The following is a 20,863-nucleotide window of genomic DNA, read 5'->3' on the forward strand; positions in this document are numbered from 1 at the left end:
ACGCGGATTAGAAATGTGACATATGGATAAAGAGGAATGAGGAAATTTCAAAAACAACACATTAGCAGTTACAGGACTGATGTATTTGGGCAGTAGATGATTTAATTTAAATGAATACAATGTAAAATAGTTTAGAAAGAGGCTAACTCGAGACTTTACTCCAGCGCTGATGCTGGGATCGTTCAATAAGTACCACAACGCATTGACCCCCCACCCCCCAACCCCCTTCCCTCCAGAAAAAAAGAGATTAAAAAAAGAAGACATTTGACAAGAATGTCTCACAGTTTTAAATTTATGTGTCAACATATTTCACACATACACATCAGTTTTAACTGTGATAGTCTAACAGTCACCACGGATGGTTTCCAGTGCTTTTATTTACAGAAAAGTGACTAGACTTCATGTTACTGTACACTTTGATATTTTTCCCTTTTTATAAATACCCATAGGGTAATAGGTCCTCAGTAGCTTTGAGTGCATTATATAGAACACACAACCCTAGGTTAATGCGTCTTTTACTAGTGATACAAAACAGAGAACAAAGTACCAATTGTAACATAGAAAATAAAGGATACACCATGTTACAAAGTTACAGAAAATACATACTATATATATATATATTTATATATATGTGTGTGTGTGTGTGTGTATAGATATATAGTCACGGAAAAACAGCAGAAAGGCTTGCGACAGAATACACTTTTTTTCTTTCTAAGTCACATCGTTCATCATTTTCAAAAAAAAGTATCCAAGATGAAGAAACCTTAACACACCCATCAAGGTCTTTCGTGGGTTTATATCGGTCACCTGTGATGTTAAGTATCCCAGGAGAATGTTAAGGCAGTGCAGTCCATCATCATCATCATCGAGCCGCAGTGCAAGCATGTGCTGCAGAGGGCTCCCGACAGGATGCTGCTGAGCAACAAGAGGAGACTGAGATTGTACAGCTTAGAGCACGCAGAGCCGTCAGTTGCTGACATCACTGACGGAGGGGCGGGCGGGTTGGTGGGACCGCGTGTGCGCCCGACCTCGCGGACGAGGGAAACTCTGGTAGAGGTGTACATTCCTTAAATCGAAGGCACAGCTTGGCAGCAGCATTGCACTCTCAAAATGATTTTGCTGCAATGCTATTTTGCTTTTCTTCTGTCGACTGCTGAAGAAACTTTAATAAACCTCCCCACAAGTTGCAGCCAATCATTGGATGTGATTGATGTAATGCGTATTTTAAAATTGTCAGAATGTCCACGCCGTGATTCGTTTTACCTTACGCTGGCGCATTTTACTCTCCGTTCCCTTTTTTTCATGCACTTGATTGGAAAGTGTTCACAGCTCTCAGATTTAAAGCTATTTGGCCCAGCCGGTGGTGGCCTCCCCATTGATGTAGGCAAAGCCGGGGAAATGTTGCGAGTGTTCGTACTCTGAGTTCCTGCGTGGGCCCAGGGGTGAGTACATATCCCCAGAGGTGGCATAGCGGGACGAATGCATAGGCGGGCTGGTGTAACAGCTGTTACCAGGTGACACATCTGGCCACCGGGGGGCGACAGGTGTGGGGTGCAACCGAGGAGTGCTGCCCATCAGGCAAGGCTCCATTCGGGACATCTGGCTGTTGAGCTGGTACTGTGGAGAGGAAAAGGAGGGGGATAAGTTAAGTGGAAGATGGAGCAGTACTTACATGGTGCTCTTTGGCTTTGACTGCTGTTCAAAGTGCTCTTTTCTTGTTAGTCACTCTTCGCTGGAACCATCGGGGGCAACTCAGGGTTCGATATGTTGTCCAAGGCCTGAAGAAGACCACCAATCTTCTAACTGGTAAACTATACCAGTCATCCCCAAGTGATGGCGAGCTTTAGAGGAGCTGTTGGATGGATTTTATCTGTTTCCATCCTTTATGTTAGGATACCTGAGCTAACTCTCTTCCTGACAGCAAGTCATTTAAATGCTGCCCTCTCTGCGCTGCAAGGAGTGATATGACACTTAAAATTCCCTTTTCCACAGGTCTCGTGGTCCTGAAAGGTGACCACGACCCGGCCGATATCTCATTTGATGCTGTATTAAGCATAAAATATTGGGTTTGAACTGACCCTGCTGCTGGTAATTTCCTGTCATGGGAAATTGCTTCACAAGTTGTGGCACAGTGGTCAAAATAGAAAATTAAGCCACTTAAGAAAATGAGGGTTTCACCCAAAAAAGTGCTTTTTCTCTCTCCCTCCATGTGTGTGTGATCTGTTGCCTGTGGTGACTGACCTCAAACAGACCAAATCTGCCTGTTGACAGAAATATTTTGGACAGATGGAGATCCGGCAAAGTTTTCAGACCGTTTCAGCTCCATGTCCAACCTCTCGCAGTGACAAAGTGCAGGCATTGTGCCCTATTTAAGCTCAGACGGGGCTAAAAAAAAAAAAAATGTGGAAGTAGACCCTTTCCCCTTTTTTTCTAACTAAATATAAACACGACAGTCAAGGCCTTTATGAGGGATCACGGCATGGAAAAAGACAGTCAGTGCAGAACAGGCGGCTCAGCTGCCTCTTGTTCACAAGCAGAAAAGAGACCATTGAATAACAATATTTTAATAAACGCCCCCTTGCCCTGCTCCGTGGCCACTGGCTCAGACAGATGAAGAGACTATTGAGAGCTGGAAAGAGGAGTAACAGAGCAGGGCCCCCTCTTGGCCCCGGCCGAGCCACCTTTTACTGTCTGCTTCCGCTGTGTGGAGAGGGTGATTCAGGGACTTTTAGAAACACTGCGAGCGCTGAGGCCCAGCTGATCTCCTCCCTCTATAAAGGCAGCAGAGGCTGGAGGACCCTTGACAGGAAATTGCCACCAAAAGAATAAAACTCACTCGGTACACGAGCTTTAACATCAGCGGCTCCATCTCATCCTAATAACCTTTCTTTTCTTTTCTTTTTTTTTAAAATAGCATCATATTTAAATCTATTTATTCCCCTAAAAGGACAACTGAGATGCTGATGTCAGTTCATCCTCACATTTAGTATATCAGATTCTGCATATTTTTCCACATGTAGAATCAGCCTCATATAATGCATAAAGGTTAAGTAGCAGTTAGGCATCACACATTCACACAAAGTATTAAACATCACATATTCTATGAGCTTTACGCTTCAGCATCAATGAAACCACCTGCAGCTCTTAATCTTTAAAAGGTATGCAAAGAATGGTTGATCATCTCCATTAGACTGTAATATTATTGTCTTAATCTCTATAATCTACCAACACGATATGTGTTGTAAGGCAAACTTATACAAATGGGCAATCTGATACTTGTGACTTACTTAGCTACTTTACTTGAGTTACTTTACACAGTTTAAATCATAGTTTTACCTCCACGCTGTGAAAGTCTAAAAGTCTCCTATCACTGCATAGATGCAATCCAGGATTTCAGATCATCCAAACAGTCAGAGGGTTTTTTTTTTTAATCTTTGGAATCTAACAAATGTCTTCCCAATTGTTTCCTTTATTTTCTTTTATTATTAAAACCTAATACTTTTATTATTTAACATTAACAGGTCCTTAAATTAATATAAAACCTGAATAAACCAATTTGAATGAATCTGATCTGCTACCAAACCCCATCCCCGAGCATCAGAGCCTGACCTGTGCAGACGAGCGGTGGTAGGCGGAGTAGTGCAGCGGGCCTGGGATCGTTGGCTCGTGGGCCAAACTCGGGTACTGGCTCTGGATGGAGTGAGGATGCTGGTTGGCATAACTGCCATAGTTGTAGCTACCAGTATACCTAAAATGGAGTGAAACAGTCGAAATTTAGTAAATATAATAAATTGAAAAAAAAAATTGATAATGTATTTTAATGCTGCAATGATCAATAATTTTGTAATCACCCGTGCTCCTCCCTGTGGGTGTAGACTGGCATCCTGTGGGCAGAAGATGGAGGGGGTACCGGAGCGCTGCTCCTCATACAGGACAGCTGCTGCCCGGCCTCTGGAGCGGCCCCGCCTGCTGTTGTCACTGTGTATGTAAGGGACCAGGTATATGACTGAACAGCGCCTGGTAGACACATATATGGACACAGAAACAGACGCTTTGGCGCAGAGGAACTACGTTAAACTCTGCTTATTCGGGGCTTTTTGTACGCGAGTCCTGTCTCACCTGTCGTGGCAGGTACTCCGGTGTACTCCGGGGACACGGCTGCTGTGGGGGAGCTGGCCGAGGAGACGCCCACAGAGTGGACCGACCGAGCGGGAGAGTAGGATCCCGGAGACGGCGAGGCGGGGGCGGTTTCTGTCAGCGTAAATTCCTCCTCTCTCTCTGCTGAAGGTGTCGGGAGGAAACAGGCGGTTAGACATTTTAATGCAAAGAGGGATGCTGTGTTCAAGAGCCAGAACAAATCTGCAGTTAGACAACAAAGTCTTTTTGTGTGGCAGAAAACAGGCTCATTCTAAATGATTCATTACTACAAGGTCACTGCAAACAAATGTATACATTTTATTCTATAATATATAAGATTAAAAAAACATTTAAAATTGAGAGAAGTGAACAGGAACACCTTACAACAGTAAATTCCTGGACAGGTAAGAAGAAACTACCTCTGCTGGTGTTTCTGAGGCTTTTCTGGACAGTCACCACCACATTCGGTGTGCAAATCTCCCTGGGTAAGTGCAAACTTATGTCTAAGGTTTCCAGGCAGAGCTACGTCAAAATTTCAAGTTCAACTTCTTGAGTCAAACTTGAGAATAAGTCAAAGTTTTTTGAGATAACGGATGGAAATTTTTACTTATGGATGATAACAATTTCATTATTATGTATTAATTTATTATTTATTATTAATAAATTAATCTATTAATTAATTTATTCTCATTTGTTTAGTTTTTTTAAAAGTATGATACATAATAAATGACCCAAAAGTGGCTCTCACATAAAACAAATCAATTAAGCTGGAAGTGAAGAATAATAAATAAATAAAACACTTCTTTTTCCATTTAACAGATATTCAACAGATTTTTCAAATTCAAGTTAATTGTATTTATGTAGAACATTTAAAAGAACCAGAGTGCTTTCCAGGCAGATGCATTCATATTCCATGTCTCCAATAGTAAAGTAAAAAAAATGACACTAATGACCAAAATATGAAAAATAAATTAAATAGTGTAAAATTAAACATATGTAAATTAAACCTGATAATAGAAGCAACAAAAAAGAGCATGAAAACATTGGTTGGAGAGGATTTATGTGGGATGGCAGACTACTGCAGAGCCTGGGGACAAGAACAGCAAAGGCCCGACCTGGAGGGCTTTAAAACCGAATGATAACAATTTAAAATCACCTCTGTGTTTCGGAGATAGAAACTGAGCTAAAACAGGAGTGATATGCTGTCTTTTATTTGCACCAACTGTGTTTTGAAGCATCTGCAATCGAGGAAAAGTGTAAGTGGATAATCCTTTACAGAGGAAGTTGCAGAGGTGCATCACTGAGAGGTGATGTAGGTGTAGATTAAACTAACAACACCACAGATCTGACTGTTAAAAGTCAGAGAACTGTATATATAAACATGCCTTTGTCTGGGTATTTGTAGAGATTGGAATGGGAGGAAAGTAAGCCAACTTCAGTTTTTCTATCATTTAGCTGAAGGAAGATTTTTGCCATCAAGGATTATGGATCATCCAAACAGTCAGAGTTAGGTTGAGGGTGTTGGAAATGTCCACTGACGTTACCAACCAGCTGTGCTGCTGGTTATCACCTGCACCCACTGCTGGAGCGCTCACCTGTGCTGCCCTCGCCTTTCATGGCCCTCATGAGGTCGTTGGCCCTCTCCTGGCAGTGCAGGGACTCCAGCAGGTAAAGTACATAGTCGTCAAACATGAGATGGATCAGGTGGAAGGAGCCTGCAGACGTATACAAGAAAGCACAATCAGATAGTAGAAGCGTTTATCTGGAGTTAGAGCGGCGTGGTCCCAGCGAGTCGCTGAAACCAAACAAACATCTGTCCAGCATGTAACTGATTAAAACCATTGAGATGATGACATCACATCCTGCAGGCATGACAGGAGGGCCGCTGTTATTAAAAAGGAGCGAGCGCGCTTGTTTCCGTGTACCGAGTCAGTGCCAGAAATATGTCAGCTGACCCCGGGGGTCGCACGAAAGATGAGCATGTGAGGGAGTGTCACAATTGTGTCATTGTGCCGGCCGCTTCTGCCGCCACCGTGTGCATAATAAACACTTGTGGCCATTGAGGGGAACCGGGTGTAACACTGACCGGTCATAAAATGGGAAAAGACAGGCAAACGCATCGTGGAGAGGGGAGGGGCGACCTTTGTTAATTAGCTGTTTGTGCACAGAGACCTGCTTTATCAAAACACTGCAACCAGCTGTGTCTTTGATATTCACAGACAGGGACAGAGGAGGGGAAAGAAAAGCCTTTTTTTTTTCTTTAATTTTTACTGCTTGTCGCTTACCCCAAACAGCAAGCTGTTAAAACAGCAGCCATTTCACTCGTTCCTACTCTCTCCTCGTCTCAGAGTCGAAGCTAAGCAAGCAGAGGAATCATTAAACGAGCATTTAGTTCCAATTAAGAGACATTTCATCTCTTTATATCAGTTTGATTTGGCTCATATTAGCGTTTAAATGTGAAAATCATGAGTAAGTGAAGGAAAGTCTAAACTTATAGTTAAAAAACCCTCAAATTTCACTAAAGATATTATTAGCGGAGCTATTTTCAGCAGTTTACATGGATGACACAGTAAATAAAACGACTGTCAACGCTGTGTGTTTTCTGTTGAATAAAAAGCAGGAGGAGCTCACCAAAGCTGGGTGCGCTGTGCAGGGTCATATCCCGGATGACTCTGGTACCAAAACACGACCACATAAGCAGGAACTGTTGGGCCACCTTCTTCAGGCTCCCGGGCCTCTTCCCCGCCACCTAGAGAGGACATTTCCATGAGAAAAGAGGGAGGAAGGGTGGGGACGCCGGGGTAGAATTAACCCCCGGGTCCGTATTGGGGCTTAACCCTCAGGAACGAAAAACATGTCAACAAGTCAACTATTTAATTTGCCCCCGGGGACACGCCTTCCTATTGAACTATTGTCTGAGCGGTCCAAGACGTTGCCGCGGAGACGGAAAATTTACGAGGCAATATCTGACACATAATGGACGCAAATGGGAAGCTTGAAGACATCATTAACTGGGAGGATCGCAACCTAAGTGACTCGGTTTAAGAGAGACTTGCAGGGAAGAGAGGGAAGAGGGCTTTCAGCCACAGGTGTCTCAGTGAGGGGAGGATTATAAAAAATATACACTTTTCACCTGTGCAGCTTACACTGAAGTGTCTAAACAACCACACAAAAACAGGGGATAATGTCTGTTAGCTGTCTGACCTTGACAACGCAGCGATCCACCATCGAGTCCAACCATTCGATGTAAGCCTCGATCGGCGACTGCTCCTCCAGCAGACGATCAAACTCCTGATACACTGTGAGAGAAGGGAGCGTTACATAGAACACAAACAGCACCTTCACCTTCACACAGCAGCTTCTACGTATGTGTGACCTCTGACCCTTTCAGGGCCGATTCAGAGGCATGAGGGTGCAGGGAATTGGAGATGCTCCGCAGGGTGTTTGAGAGCAGATTGAACTTGTTTAACCTTTTGCTCTCCGTCATTAACGCTCTGACTCTGCCGGCCGTGGGAATGACCGCCCCACGGCGAGTCGTTCACGTCAAAGTAAAGTGCGATTCCCTGCCCGTCCGGGTGAGTCAGGGCGACTTACAGTGGATAATAAGCTGCCTGTGCTCCTCCTGCGAGTCCTCCATGGTGTAAAGTGTCTGCTTGGTGATGCTGTTCAAGTCCACGTTCCTCCAGTCCTCCAGCATTTGAAAGGTGATGTCGGCGCTGTTTATCACAGTCCGCGATGCCTTGGGACAGATAAGTCAACAATATGACAAATCTAAGCATACCCACATCCCTTATCAGCTTTGTTCTTTCATATGGATTTTATTAAAAAACATTCAGACCACGATAGGCACCTGACATAGATGGTTTAATGATGTTTGCCGCTTTAGGATCTGAGAAAATCTCCTCGATACTGAAATACAAAAGGAGAAGAAAATAAAATCAATCCCTGAGAAGTTACCCTATAAAATCCACACGTGCTTAAGAAGCAAACAATCACGTTGGCATATTTTATGCTTACGTTCAAATTTGATATTCCTCAGGTTCTCTGGAAGGTCATGAAGTGCTATTTTAAGCCACTCATCAAGCTGTTTGGCAAATTTTCGAATGACCTGAGTTAAACTGTGCAGATGAGGAGAAAATGAAACACATTTAGTACCCGAGACAAAACACGTGATTTTATTTAATAATGGTCACAACTAAAGAACTAATTAACTGTTAGGGCCATAAAAACAAAACAAAAAGAGTGGACCATGAGTTAAAAACCATTTCGGAGCTCAGGATTGAGCACTGATCCTCAGTAAGACTGTTCAGTTTGTGTTTTCACAAAAGACTCTGCCTCAAATTTAATTTTCTCAGCACGTCTTTCTTGTTTTGTCTTCCAGATGAGACTTTACTTGAAACTTTGAAGCTTTAGAAAACGAGCTACCCCGCCTTTACACATCACTGTAAATAAAGTTAATTGTGTTTCCAAACAGCTGATGACTTTTAAACTGAAGATATGCCTGCAAATCATCAGAAATGGAATGACGTGACCCTACAAGACACACACTGTAAAAGTGTAGCTGCATAAGCTGTGCACAAGATATTAAAACCACAAGAAGAGAGGTTAAACCAGGATATTACTGTTAACAACATGACGAACTCTGAGCTGCAGTAGAGGGACACTCTCACCTATCAGGCAGTGCTTGCAGGACGGTGGGCATCAGCACCCCTGAGATGGCCTTGTAGAGGATGGAGTCACAGACACCGACGATGTTCACCACTGTGGGGGAGCCGAGGACAGGAAGCATGTGGGGCGGCATGCCCTGCCAGAAGTGTAGCAGGAAGCTCTGGACCTGTGGCCGATGCACACGACGCGGCATTACAAACATACAATTGGCAAACACCGAATGTGCTCAAACAGACTTTAAGTGGTCATTTTAAACAGAAAAGGCCTCGCCTCATCAAAGTTGGCCCGAATAACGGTGTCCAGTATCCTCTGACAGTGTGTTCTGTACATCATGATGAAGGTTGACACCTGTGGGCAACAGCAGGGTATTAATCTAATTGCATAACAAACTTAATAGCTTTTTTTTTCTCTTTGGGAAAAAAAAATGCTGCAAAAACAAGAAGATAAATCTTGAACAAAGCATGGGAGCCAATAAATAGATGTTACAGGCCTAGGCTTCAGCGGAGTAATATAAAACGAGCTTTAGAGATCAGCAAAACACAAACCATTTAAAATCATGGCCCCCCTTTAAAAGCCGGACAGCTAGTGCCTGTCCTTTTGTCCACTGCTAGATCTTATTATCTCCCCCAAAAGATTAAGAGTTAGAGAGGAGCCAGCATATAAATCCTCAAGGTCCTTCTCTAAACGCAAACCCACTGAAGCTCCCGGGGCAGATAAAAGAGCCAGAGGGGGCGCAGAGCTGGTGAGATGGCAAGGAACGGCGAAGGGAGGAGGGGGCTGAGGGGGGCGCTGGAAGGATGGACTTTTAAAACTCCTGTTTACCCTTTCTTCTGGCAGGCTGGCAGGCAAATTTAGGTCTTTGACATTTGGAAACTCTGGCAGGAGCGTCCCCAGTTTGGACCGCGGTGAATACGCCACTGTCTGCTTCGTGACCTCTTTCTTCCCCGTCTCGTTCACCCACGCCGCTCCCTTTTTGGAGTACATCACGTCATAATACTGGGAGGTCTCCTTCACCGCTATTCCATAGTAGTGATACCTGAGGAGCAGAGACGACGAACAGATCAATAGCAAGGACATTTGAGGCTCGCTTGGCTGATATATAATAAAATAAAATAGTTTTAAAATTATAATGTCTTTTTTTTTAAAATATATGTTATTTGCAAAATAATACTAATACTAGTCAAAGTGTGCTTTAGTTTTTTTTAATGTTTAATTTTAATTTTGCATTTTGAATACGTGTCTTTTGTTTTTTACTTTTTGAGTGAATATTTCCACAAGTACGTTATCAGAAAAGCAATAAGTTCTTTCATATTGCTTTTCAAAGACACTTTAGAGAATTTACAAATAAATATATCCACTAATTAACAAAGCATGTGAACCAATCATTACAGGTTTAGGCTTGAGTGGAGTAAAATAAAAGTGTAGGAAGAACATGACAAAAAAATTATTTTTTAAAAAGGAAAACTACAGGAACATAAGATGTCAGCAAAGCACAAAAGGCAGTCTAAACATGTGGTTTTTAAATGTTTTTAAACCGAGGAACTGACTCAGCTTCTCTAACATAAAAACCCTGAAACGTCTTACTTTGACTGCCCTCTTGTTCCCAGTCGTCTGGTAGTCAGTGCTGGAAACTGCTGCCTTATGATCTGTTTATTGTAAGAGAAATACTGTTAGTAAGTATATATTCAAAATATTTATATGTGTTTTTGTCTGCGTTGGATAAAACTGGAACAAAAAGAAAAAAGAGGCGACATAAGGAAGCAACTCTATAGCGGGTGTGTGGATTTTACTTGTTATTATTGTATAATATGGATTTACAGCACGCAGAAGTCAACAGAATACACTGCACTTCATTTTTAGCTCTTGGTGAGAGAGTGTTTAATAAAGTTGGTCTTGTAGTCATATCCACAGGGAGCGCCGTGCAGAAGAAAAGCTTCCAGAGTCTATGTATTTATGACATCCATGGGTATTACTCCCCCTCCCTTACCCCCATATCTACAGCCTCCCTGCATCTTTCCACCCACCCATCCTCACTCATTCTCTCCCTCCTTTCCTTTTCCACTCCCTCCCTTCCACCTTTCCTCTCTCTCTCTCTCTGTCTCTCTTTTTTTTTTGTCCAAAGAGATTGGCTCCTCGGTCCAGCTCCTGGTGCAGAAACTTTAGCAAACAGTGTAGCTCTCCATTGTGTGGGATGAAAAAAGAGGCCAAGCTGTGAAGTTTCTGTCAGGCCCCGCTTGATAAATGAGCAGACAGGGAGGCAGTCCGGGCCCTCTCTCGTTTTTTTGTCCTGAATCAATGAAGCCTTCCTAAAGGACACCCCACACTGCTCCAGCCACTGATCTAACATTCCGCAACATCTCACCCTTCCAAATTTCCTTTAATTACACATTAATCCAGGCCCCTTCTCTTTTTCAATATCTTCCGACAGGAGCTGTGGAGGGGCGGGGTGGGCCCGGGTTGGGGGTTGGGGCTGGAGTCCAGGGTACAGGGGATGGCTGGGGGTAGGAAGGCTGAGGAACTTCTTGGGGTTGTGGGAACAGACCAAAGCACATCTCCTTTGGCTCTAGATTATGTGTTCAGCGAGAGCTTTGCTTCACACTGAGTTTTGATCTGATATAACTTCAACACAGCCGCACAAAAACCGACCCAGCCGTGCAACGGCCCCAGCGTAATGCTCACGGCTGACTGAGCAGAAGACCGCCCCGATTTGTGGTGCATCTGCAGCATCAGCTATAAGTTTTAACTTCGTACCTGAATATTAAAAACACTGAAAACTAAAAGAAAGTAGGAATAATAGTGAAAAGGCATTTCACAAATTAAAACACTCCTTCTAGAGCTACAATAGATGCAGGTGTGACTGTTGACTCTCCACCCTGTCTGACCTTCATCACTACTCAAGTTTGAATGTCACCTTTCCAAAGCTGGCCGCGTTCACAGGCTGCGTGTCGTGCTTTTCGCTGAAGTCTAGGTAATGCATATAGAGGGCACTTCGGGGGATGCACACACCTTCGGCTATCTCGTAGTTTTCTTCTAGCCTGTGAATGACAATGGGGGAAATGTCAGGTGGACATTTGGAAGCTCGTGTATGGTTCTATGACGAACAGGGCATTTAAAAATTACCGTGATCTGATATTAAACTGCACGATGTTAGAGTTTATGTTATTAAGAGGACGGATTAAAGCAGATATGCAATTAGGGTACTGCCTCAAATACAGTTCAAAGATGAGAAAAAAGAAGTAGGACACAATATAAATTAAACAGCTACATCAAGGTAATCATTATCTTACTTCGAGTGTAATGCATTATTGCAGAGATTTAACACTGTATTTTCTTATAGCAGTGTTTATTATAAAGCAAACTGTCTGTTGCATCCCAGCAGCCCTAACTGTTTTATGGAACAGTCATGCATTGGGTTGTCATGCAAGGCATGACAACGCAGACATCAACAAAGACAACAGCTACTCTCTCAGGAGTTGCAACATCCATTTTTCCTGCAACCTCATCTCACTAACAGCTGCAGTGAACAAATTCACATTAAAGCAGAACAGCTGTTTATCAGTCAAGTGTTCCCAATACTGGACGTCATATTTCATCAATCTTTGATCGTCAACAACGAGCACGTCATCAATTTTAAAATGATTCACATTGAAATATTTGCATTTATTTGCACAAGCAGCATTTGTGCTCTTAACTGTTTGCTAACACAGAAGACATGAACACTTCTGACATAATTAGCATTTCAGAGATGCTTTCAAGTATTCTGCCCCCAGTGGCTCAACAAAGCAATGACCCCAATACTTCAGCGTTGCTTTTTAGAACCCATTCCCAAACTCAATAACTTGAATGTGTCACTCACTTTTAAGAAATACATATCACAACTCATCTGCATTTCTACATTTCATCCCTCATATTATTTGTGTAAATCCAACATTTTAAGAAAAGGTAATACAATAAATACAAAACGACCTAAAACTAAACCTTGAGGTATACCAGCATCACAATTAGCAATTTTTATTGTTTTCTGTTTGTAGTTCACCTTTTTTTAGTTCATTTTTATATTGCAGTGGAGGTTTTCAGGGCCCCTGTATTATTCTCTTTAATCTAGAAAAGATTTTGAAATTAACCAATGAGATTAGCACTTAATTGCTAATCTTCTATGTGTTTACAGAGGATGTAGGAATGAAGCAAAAGAGCGGTATGAATGTGGTATGAATGTCGGTAACAATGTCAGCCTGATTTTTTTTTTCACATGTTTGTAAAAACTGTCCCTAAAAAAATCCTGTTTTTGGTGCAGCAGTCAAACAAATCGCTTAAATGTGATGTCTGTAACTCTTTAACAACAATCAAAAGAAGAAAGCACTATTTCCACTTTGTATTAAACAACACCATCAAGATGCAACAGACTAATAAAGTAGAATTAGAAGTTAATTTGACCTTTCAAACTGTTGAACTACACATTAAATCCTGAAACTGCTGCAATTACTTTTATTATTATTTACAGAACAAAAGTTTCATTATTAGCCTGAACCCACTTATTTCACTTTGATTTAAAAAATGTTTTTAGCTTTTTCCAAGCTTCTGCGACCTCATTTATTACTCCAAATAATTACCTTTTAAATGGACTTTAATGCTGGGTAATATGCCATACCGTACTGTAGGTGTACTGGGTACTGTATGTAGACCTCTGCATTAAAAGACTTGACTGTATGGCTGTTTCAGTGAAGCTTAGTATGAACTCAGATACATTTTTCATTTACTGTAATTCAAAGTGTTTTTTGAATTAGATCCATTTTTACTGCTTTCGGTAAAACAGCTATATTTAAGTCTTCTGACAATCAAATGCAAACTGTGATCAGTCATGTGACCCAATATAATTTTTTAGGTTAAAAAATTGTTCTTTAATTACAAATATACAAGCATGACTAATGCTGGACAGATTATTTACTCTTGATTCAACACCCTAACTACTTAGCTGCATTTCAACTATTTGCTGATAATTTCCTAATACAGCATACAGTATACATTATAACATTTTTAGACTGCTTTTCTTCTGTTTAATCAAATTAACAATTTACTTATGACACAAAATAAAAAGAGAGTTGCTATGAAAAGTAAAAAAAAGTTCATTATTATTACAGGAGATTTGATGTATAAAATTATTCTCTTTTAATTCTCTAATTTTAAACAGACACAACTGGAGTTGGTATCCCATGCATATACACGTGATATGAATGAATTGTGCTGCATGTTGAGGCTGCAGGTGCAATTATTTGTTTCTGCTAAGCAGATATAAAGTAAATTTCCCTAAAATGTGCAGAGAAACGCATCATCTGTGTGTATGGGTGACATTTAAGACAATTTAAATCAACTTAAATGTATTGAAAATAATAACAGAATCTGCAGGATGAAGACAACACAGGATTAAAACAATGAAAAAAAAGTGCTCTGATGTGCACATTATTTAATTTAAAAAAATAAAATAAAACAGACTCTTTTGTGAGTGGCTGATTTAAAGGACTGGTTACATCAGTTTTACATTAATTTTAGAATATATTTAATATTTTAAATAGGCTGTTGTGTTTTGACATGTTGCAGCTTTTGTCTTTAAATGATAAAAGAAAACATTTTTAATAACTTACCATTCCAGCGTAGCCGGTGTCGAATGTGGTTTCGAGGCTCTGTTATTTTCTTTTTCTTCATCTAGAATAAACAGCACACGTAGGGCTTAATTAAGTAATTACAGCAAAATGACAGAAGTGTGGCACAAACATACACTTATCATTTGTTCTCTGGCTAAATGACATTTTCTGAGGTTTAAAAGCTACGTGCAGACAGAGGATTCAGTGCAAGTACAGTCGGTCCTGCTTACGTTCATCATTGGACATGTTCCCCAGAGACGTGTGGCTGGAGTATCGCTTACTCTCACTCTCATTAAGGCATCTTTCAATCCAGCTCTCTATAAAAAAGACCAAAGATCAGCTCTTAGAAATGACTTTAAAAATGTAAAAATGACAAATAAGTTTTAAAAAAATGTTTAGTTTATACTTTCATTCAGTTTTGTTCATTTTTTAAATTAACTTTTAATTTAACTAAAAAAAACCAACCTATTTAAAAATCTCTTTTTGTGAAGTGACTAATGTCATCCTGCAGTGGAACAGAGCCAAAGCTGTATTTACATAAACACTGCAAATCACTGGCTATACAGGACACTTTAAATGTCGCTAATGTGACAGGGTGAGCTGACAACAATCGATTGTATGGGCAGCAGCGCAGCCTTGGCTCTATTTGACATGTTTTCACCAGGACGGCAGGAATCCAGCATTGTTCCCAGGAGACTACGAGCATACACACTTGCTTAAAAGAGCCTGTGCACATTACTGAAGCAGTCTGGTGGAATAGAGGCCATTGTCCTGTTTTAATTTCTACTTAGAAATAGCTCAACTGGTGTGCTTTCTGTGAGCGAGCAGCAGCAAAACACCAAGGCTTTCATGTAGAAACAGCCGGGTAGAGTGGAAAAATTCTAATTCTTTAACTACTTTTACGAGAGGCATTCACAAAATTCTTTTACTTTAATTCGGTGTAAAAATTGCTTCGATTTTAAGCTACAGCTTTTTCTCTACCAAAAAGTTTAGAGCTAAACTGCATGTCGGAAACAGAGAATCTGAATTATAAGCATAAAAACTAAGATGTGATCAGGAAAAAGTCGCTGACATATTTATTCAAAACTAAACCAAACTTTTAGGCTCTGCAACAAATGGAAATCCCTCCAAATTAAACTTATTGAACCTTTTTTCGTTTGCATGTGACAACATTCACAGCACCAGCTGCTGGCACTGTCTGAGCAGGGCATCGAGGAAGATAATAAAAAGTTTTAAAAGTTAAAATTCGATGAAGAGTGGATACTTCAATCTTCAGCACGTGCTGAGGAAGAAAAAAAAAGTGTGACTGCTCTTAAAATCCTGTCTAGAAAAAAGAAAACTAAAAACTCCGGAGGAGAAAGGTTTTTTGGTACATAAATATTTATAGGTTACTCTTTAACAGTGTTATAACACTGTAGCACTGACAGATGGTAAATCGCATCACACAGAAATTACATCATTTCCAGGTCCTCATCGTGTCTCATCAGCTCTCGTCTACACTGGCTTCTTTCTCTAGCTTAAAAAAAACCCTGGAAATGAAAAAGAGAATCTTCTGAAGTGGAGCTAATTCTCCACAGAGGCTCGGATCTCAAGCTTCATTTGCCACAAGAACAGATAAGTTGGGGATCTAAATAATTGGATTAAATTTGATCAAAAAGTGAAAACGGATGTTCGCTCATTTATGAGCACACATTCGGGACTAAACTGCATTATCCTGAAAACCATGCTAAATGACAATTAAGGAATCACATAAAAAAAAACCCAAATTGGCTGAAAGTGTGTATAATTAGATTTATCATTAACGTTGCAGAGAGGACTCACTTTTACCATAAGAAACTAAAATAAATTTTGTGATAAATTCTTAGTAAAAACCAGTTTCAAAGCTGAAAAAAATATCTTGCTTTAGCAGTTTTGTACTTAGTAAATAAACTTAAAAAAAAAAGCAGGTGCACTGTGATGTGCACTTGTTCTTGTAATTGCTGCTCTCATAATTACAAGTTCTCTAGTTTGACTTCAAAAAATAACAGCAAGAAACCAAGTGTGGAGACTGAAGGTCTATTTCCTGCTTTTCTCTAATCAAGTGTCTCCTGCATCTTCCCGTAAGCGAGTGTGACCAAAAACACTCCCTCGTAAGTAATTTCGGAAATTTAAAAAGCTAATGAGCATCCAGACAGTTCACCCAAATGCCTGCAGAGAAAGTTCCAGACTTGCATAAGCACAGCAGAAAACTCATACAATGTGAATAGAAGCTGGTTTTCCTCAACACATCCAAGGAAGGCAGACTTTAACAGGACTGACCTGTGGAATCCATGTCAGGCTCCTCCAGCAGCCCGCAATGCATCCTCTTCCCATCAACGACACTGACTCCTCCAAGAAAATGGCTTAGTGCACGTTTCCCCCTCCTCAGCGGCTCTCCCCTCGTCTAGCTCTGTGTTTTCGTGACCACTGCCCGTCACAGGAGATGTTGAGGATCTGAGGTTCGCCCAAGAGAGGGGTGGTGTTGGCGGAGGAGAGGAGGGGAGGTGGGAATAAGGGTGGAAAGGAAGGGGGTGAGGGTGTGGGGCGGGGGGTAGAGACTCCAGAAATCCAGCGGGGGGAAAGCCAGACCCGTCAAAATGTTTGCTGATGTTTCATGGGAAAGGGGCTGATTTTATAGGAGCCCTGATGGGGACATGTCATTGATAGGCTTGGAAGGCTGATGAATGGCCCCAAGTCAGATGGGGATGTGGCAAGGCTCACTGGAAGTCTTTTGTGGGGCTGTTTTGAATAAGAAAAGCTCCCTCCCAACGAAAAAAAAAAAAAAAAAAGAGGCTTAGATCTACGCAGTCCTAACACTGTGGCCTCCCCGTCTTCCATTATGGCATTTAATACGTTTTTATACAGCCCCTAGCTCCGAATAAACATACATCTCTACACAACCACCACTCCTGCCTTTCCTTCTGGTTTTAACTCCCACTTCACATCCCTCACACACTTGTTGCCTGCATTTGTGCTTCTCCTCACTCCTCATTCAAACCCCCCAAAGCACTATTGTGGTAACTTTTCCAGAGCCGTGGCGCGACACACATGCATACATGATGAAACTGCACCAGTGTGAATGTTTTGGTGGAGTTCTCACCTCTTTTTTTTTTTTTTGCAACCTTATTTTTGGTATGCCTCTGAGAAGAGGGAACGGTCACAAAGGGGGGGAAGTAAAAGTGCAAAACCCGAGGCTGGGAGGGCTCTGATGGAGTGCCTGAGAGCTGGAGAAGGGAAAGCTGTGATTAGAATATGAATGGAACCGCAGGAGAGGGGGAGAGGAGAGGGGAAAGAAGAGGGGAGAGGAGAAAGGCGGATTATGGCTGAATTACTCACCACACCATGGAGCGCAAAGAAGGACTTTCACTCGCAGTGCGCAGGCGTGGACACCACTGCTGACACTCACCGACGCACAGGACAGGGTGACGGACACAGGGCCATGCTTAGTTAGGACAGGGGTGAGCATCAAATCGGGCTCAAACAGGAAGGAAAGGGCTGCTGGATTGGGTGAAAGGTCAGGGAAATCTTCATTTTTGACATAACTCTCAAAGCTCTAGATGCTGGCCACGCAAAGTCAGGACTTTAGAGGAGGACCTGATTAATTTCAGCCTAATTTCAATCGTTCTCACTCATTTTTTTCCCAGCCTAGTGACTGTTATCTGCTTATTAGTGCCTCGTAAAATAGGACAGGTGCAGCCACTAAAAAGAGCCCTTTTCCACCCATCCCATTCTTACACACTCTGCCCGCACAAACGGATGTGCTCTGCTTTGTTCAGTGAAAAGGCCCCAATAGAGTTGTGTGTGTACGTGGGAGTAGGGGGTATGTGGTTACGCCACATACGACAAGTTGGTGGCATTAGGGCTTCACTTTCAAGAGGAAATCATATAACTTAAAGCTGCTCTCTCCCTGGTAACGTCAACAAAGCTGCTGCATCGAGCATCCAGCTGTCTACTCGTCGCATTGAATTCAAACAGGAGACATCCTCCTCTCTCTACAGAGAGACTTCAGTCACTCGTGTTTTTGGTTCTGATCAAACAAAATTACAATCTTCCAAAAATCAGTTAAAAATATTAAAAAAAATTAAATGTACACTACTGATTATATATAATAATAAAAAGATACTTATTGTTCCATGAGATGAATTCTAGAACATTTTAATGCTTATTTTCTGTGTGTGTATCAGCTGCATAAAGATGCACTGAAAAGGCTTTAAATCATCAGGATTTCTGCATTGATAACTATAAAACTGTGCTCTGATTCTCATTTATATGTTTAACTAACACAAACATCAGCTGATGGCTTGTGAGTAATCATTAGTCACACCTGTAAATTCTAAAAGGTTAATACATGTCTTAAAATTGTACTTTAACTCCTTCCCTAATAAAAAAGACTTTTGACAACGTCCCATTTTCACACCTCAGTATAAATCTGTAAACAGGTGGTTTGACTCCTAGCAGGCTTTCAAGGAGTAAAGAGTTAATGCAGTGACTCGTCACGAGCCGTGGATTTCATTTTATATTTTGTGAGAAAAAAAAACAAAACAAAAAACTTTATGAGATGAGATCAGAATGCACAAAGTGTTAAATGCACACTATTTTGTTTCCATCACTTCTTGGGTTAAATTCATAACAAAAACATTATTTACAGTGATGCAGTGCATTCACTTTTATATCAGGCATCCTCTCTGTTTTATTGCAGATTCTTTATGATTTGACAGGACGGTGGTCACCACTTGCAGAAAACAGCCCTTTCTTTATCTTTAAAGCAACACTGGGCATCATAAGGGTGTTTGTGTATAGTATAACATGTTACTGACGTTGTATATTACGTTGTATTTTTAATGTGTTTTGAGTTTGCGTGGCTGCCACCTGGGCAGGTAATTCTCAGACTCAGTACGATTCCCACAGAGCAACTTTATAATAACATTATTATTATTATTTTGAATTTTATATGGAGTTTTTAATTGTGTTTTTCATTTTTAATCCAGTTTAGTTTGATTTAGTTTTCTGAGTGGGTTTGCTCATTTCAGTTCAGATTTTATTGTTTACTAAACTAACTAAAAATAAGCAGTTTTTAAAAATCATTTTCAGGGTAGTTTTTGTCTTAAGTATCATATTTATGACATATACCAGAGGTAAGATTTAGGGAAAAAAGTATTACGATAAAAACACAGAACTTTATGAAAGCAGTCTCACAGTGTTGTAGACATCTGAAGCCTCAACAAATACATCCACCAAAGCCTCATCAGACAAGCTGGGAGAATAAATCTCAGAAAATTAACAAATACAAAAATCTCATCTAAATTTGTTGTTTTGGGTTTTTTTAAGTTAATTTCCGAAGTTCACAAAATTGTTTCATTTACATTTTGAAAAACAACTAAGTTTTTTATTTTAGGTAACTAAAATGTTTTCACATCTAGTTTTAGTTAATTCCTGGTTAATTAATTTTTAAAGTTAAGGCAGGTTAAAGCATAATACAGCAGAACTGGTGAATTCAGGTAATAAAAAATGACATCCCATGCCCCCCTTACACCTTCAACACGTCCCCTTTTATCTTCTCATCCCAACGATGTGTTCACGGTGCAGGTGTAAAGTTGCAGTCACAGTAATTCAGCATTAGAGAAGTGCTGCTTTTTCACATGTCGGGTCAAATATTTTTCAAACGGCTCAGCAAAAACGGGACAATTGCTGATGTTTTATACACTAGAAAATTAAATCTCAAATGCACTGTCCTATTATTTCGTATATCTATCAGATAGTGGATCTATACATGATGTGCTTCTGAATGATATTTTTGAGAAAGACCTTGAGAAACAAATGTGTGTGCTAATTTCATGTTATTCAAAGGCTGCACGAAAACACTGGTGCAGGCTACACTGGTTAATTTGCAGTAAGTGACAAAGTTTACAGCGATACAGGACGCTGCTCATGGGTAACAAAGATCAGTTTATATTTAAGGTGACCATACTGATCAGATTCACTCACTTAAATCTACTATTTAGCTTTATAGTGTCTTTGAGTTGGAAATATGGCATGTAGCTGCAGGCACCTGCTTTTATCTTTTTGAATTTAAGTGATTAAATCAGCAGTGAAGAGTGAATCTACTGAAAATAAGAAGTTATTATGGGACCTCTTTGACTCTAGGGTATGTTTTCTCCACACTGCACTGCTACTGCCGATCTCAGAGTTCCCAGCTTCAAAATCCTACTTAACATTTATTAGACAGGAGAGAAGCAGACAAGAAAGGAAAGAGAGGAAATATCACCCAGGCCAGCTGGATGTTCAAAAGATCTTGTGGTAAAAACACATTTCAGGACAAACAATTTAAAGTTGGTAACATCCTGGAGATTTTGCCCTCAGAGGGCAACCTTTTGGTATTTGTAATGAAAGAAGTCAAAATG

General features: G+C 40.8%; 1 protein-coding gene across 4 annotated transcripts; it reads right to left on the reverse strand.

The window, feature by feature from the left end:
• Positions 1–276: 276 nt before the first annotated feature.
• On the reverse strand, positions 277–20,123 carry rfx4 (regulatory factor X, 4). 4 transcript variants are annotated; one of them, XM_013268695.3, is made up of 18 exons: positions 16,743–20,123; positions 14,675–14,761; positions 14,445–14,505; positions 11,717–11,840; positions 10,390–10,451; positions 9,628–9,841; positions 9,076–9,153; positions 8,808–8,971; positions 8,155–8,255; positions 7,988–8,046; positions 7,732–7,876; positions 7,342–7,436; positions 6,769–6,886; positions 5,733–5,852; positions 4,120–4,278; positions 3,852–4,017; positions 3,610–3,748; positions 277–1,617 (listed from the first exon to the last, which is right to left on the reverse strand). In XM_013268695.3, the coding sequence occupies exons 1-18, from the start codon at positions 16,783–16,785 to the stop codon at positions 1,345–1,347; spliced, it is 2,208 nt and encodes a 735-aa protein (XP_013124149.1). In that variant the 5' UTR covers positions 16,786–20,123; the 3' UTR covers positions 277–1,344. The 4 variants fall into 4 exon arrangements, with proteins under 4 accessions (XP_013124149.1, XP_003440410.1, XP_005470977.1 ...); XM_003440362.5 differs by having other exon boundaries at positions 4,120–4,281; positions 16,743–20,119; XM_005470920.4 differs by having other exon boundaries at positions 3,852–3,978; positions 4,120–4,281; positions 16,743–20,117.
• Positions 20,124–20,863: the final 740 nt, after the last annotated feature.

The sequence above is a fragment of the Oreochromis niloticus genome, linkage group LG7 (assembly GCF_001858045.2).
Source record: "Oreochromis niloticus isolate F11D_XX linkage group LG7, O_niloticus_UMD_NMBU, whole genome shotgun sequence".
In the NCBI taxonomy this organism is placed as follows: Eukaryota; Metazoa; Chordata; class Actinopteri; order Cichliformes; family Cichlidae; genus Oreochromis; species Oreochromis niloticus.

Coding starts and splice junctions, on each gene's coding strand:
- rfx4 (XM_003440362.5), bottom strand. CDS start 16,785: ATGCATTGCGGGCTGCTGGAGGAGCCTGACATGGATTCCACAG. Junction 14,762..16,742: donor GCCTGACATGGATTCCACAG/GTCAGTCCTGTT, acceptor TCTTTTTTATAG/AGAGCTGGATTGAAAGATGC. Junction 7,877..7,987: donor CATTAAACCATCTATGTCAG/GTGCCTATCGTG, acceptor ATCTGTCCCAAG/GCATCGCGGACTGTGATAAA.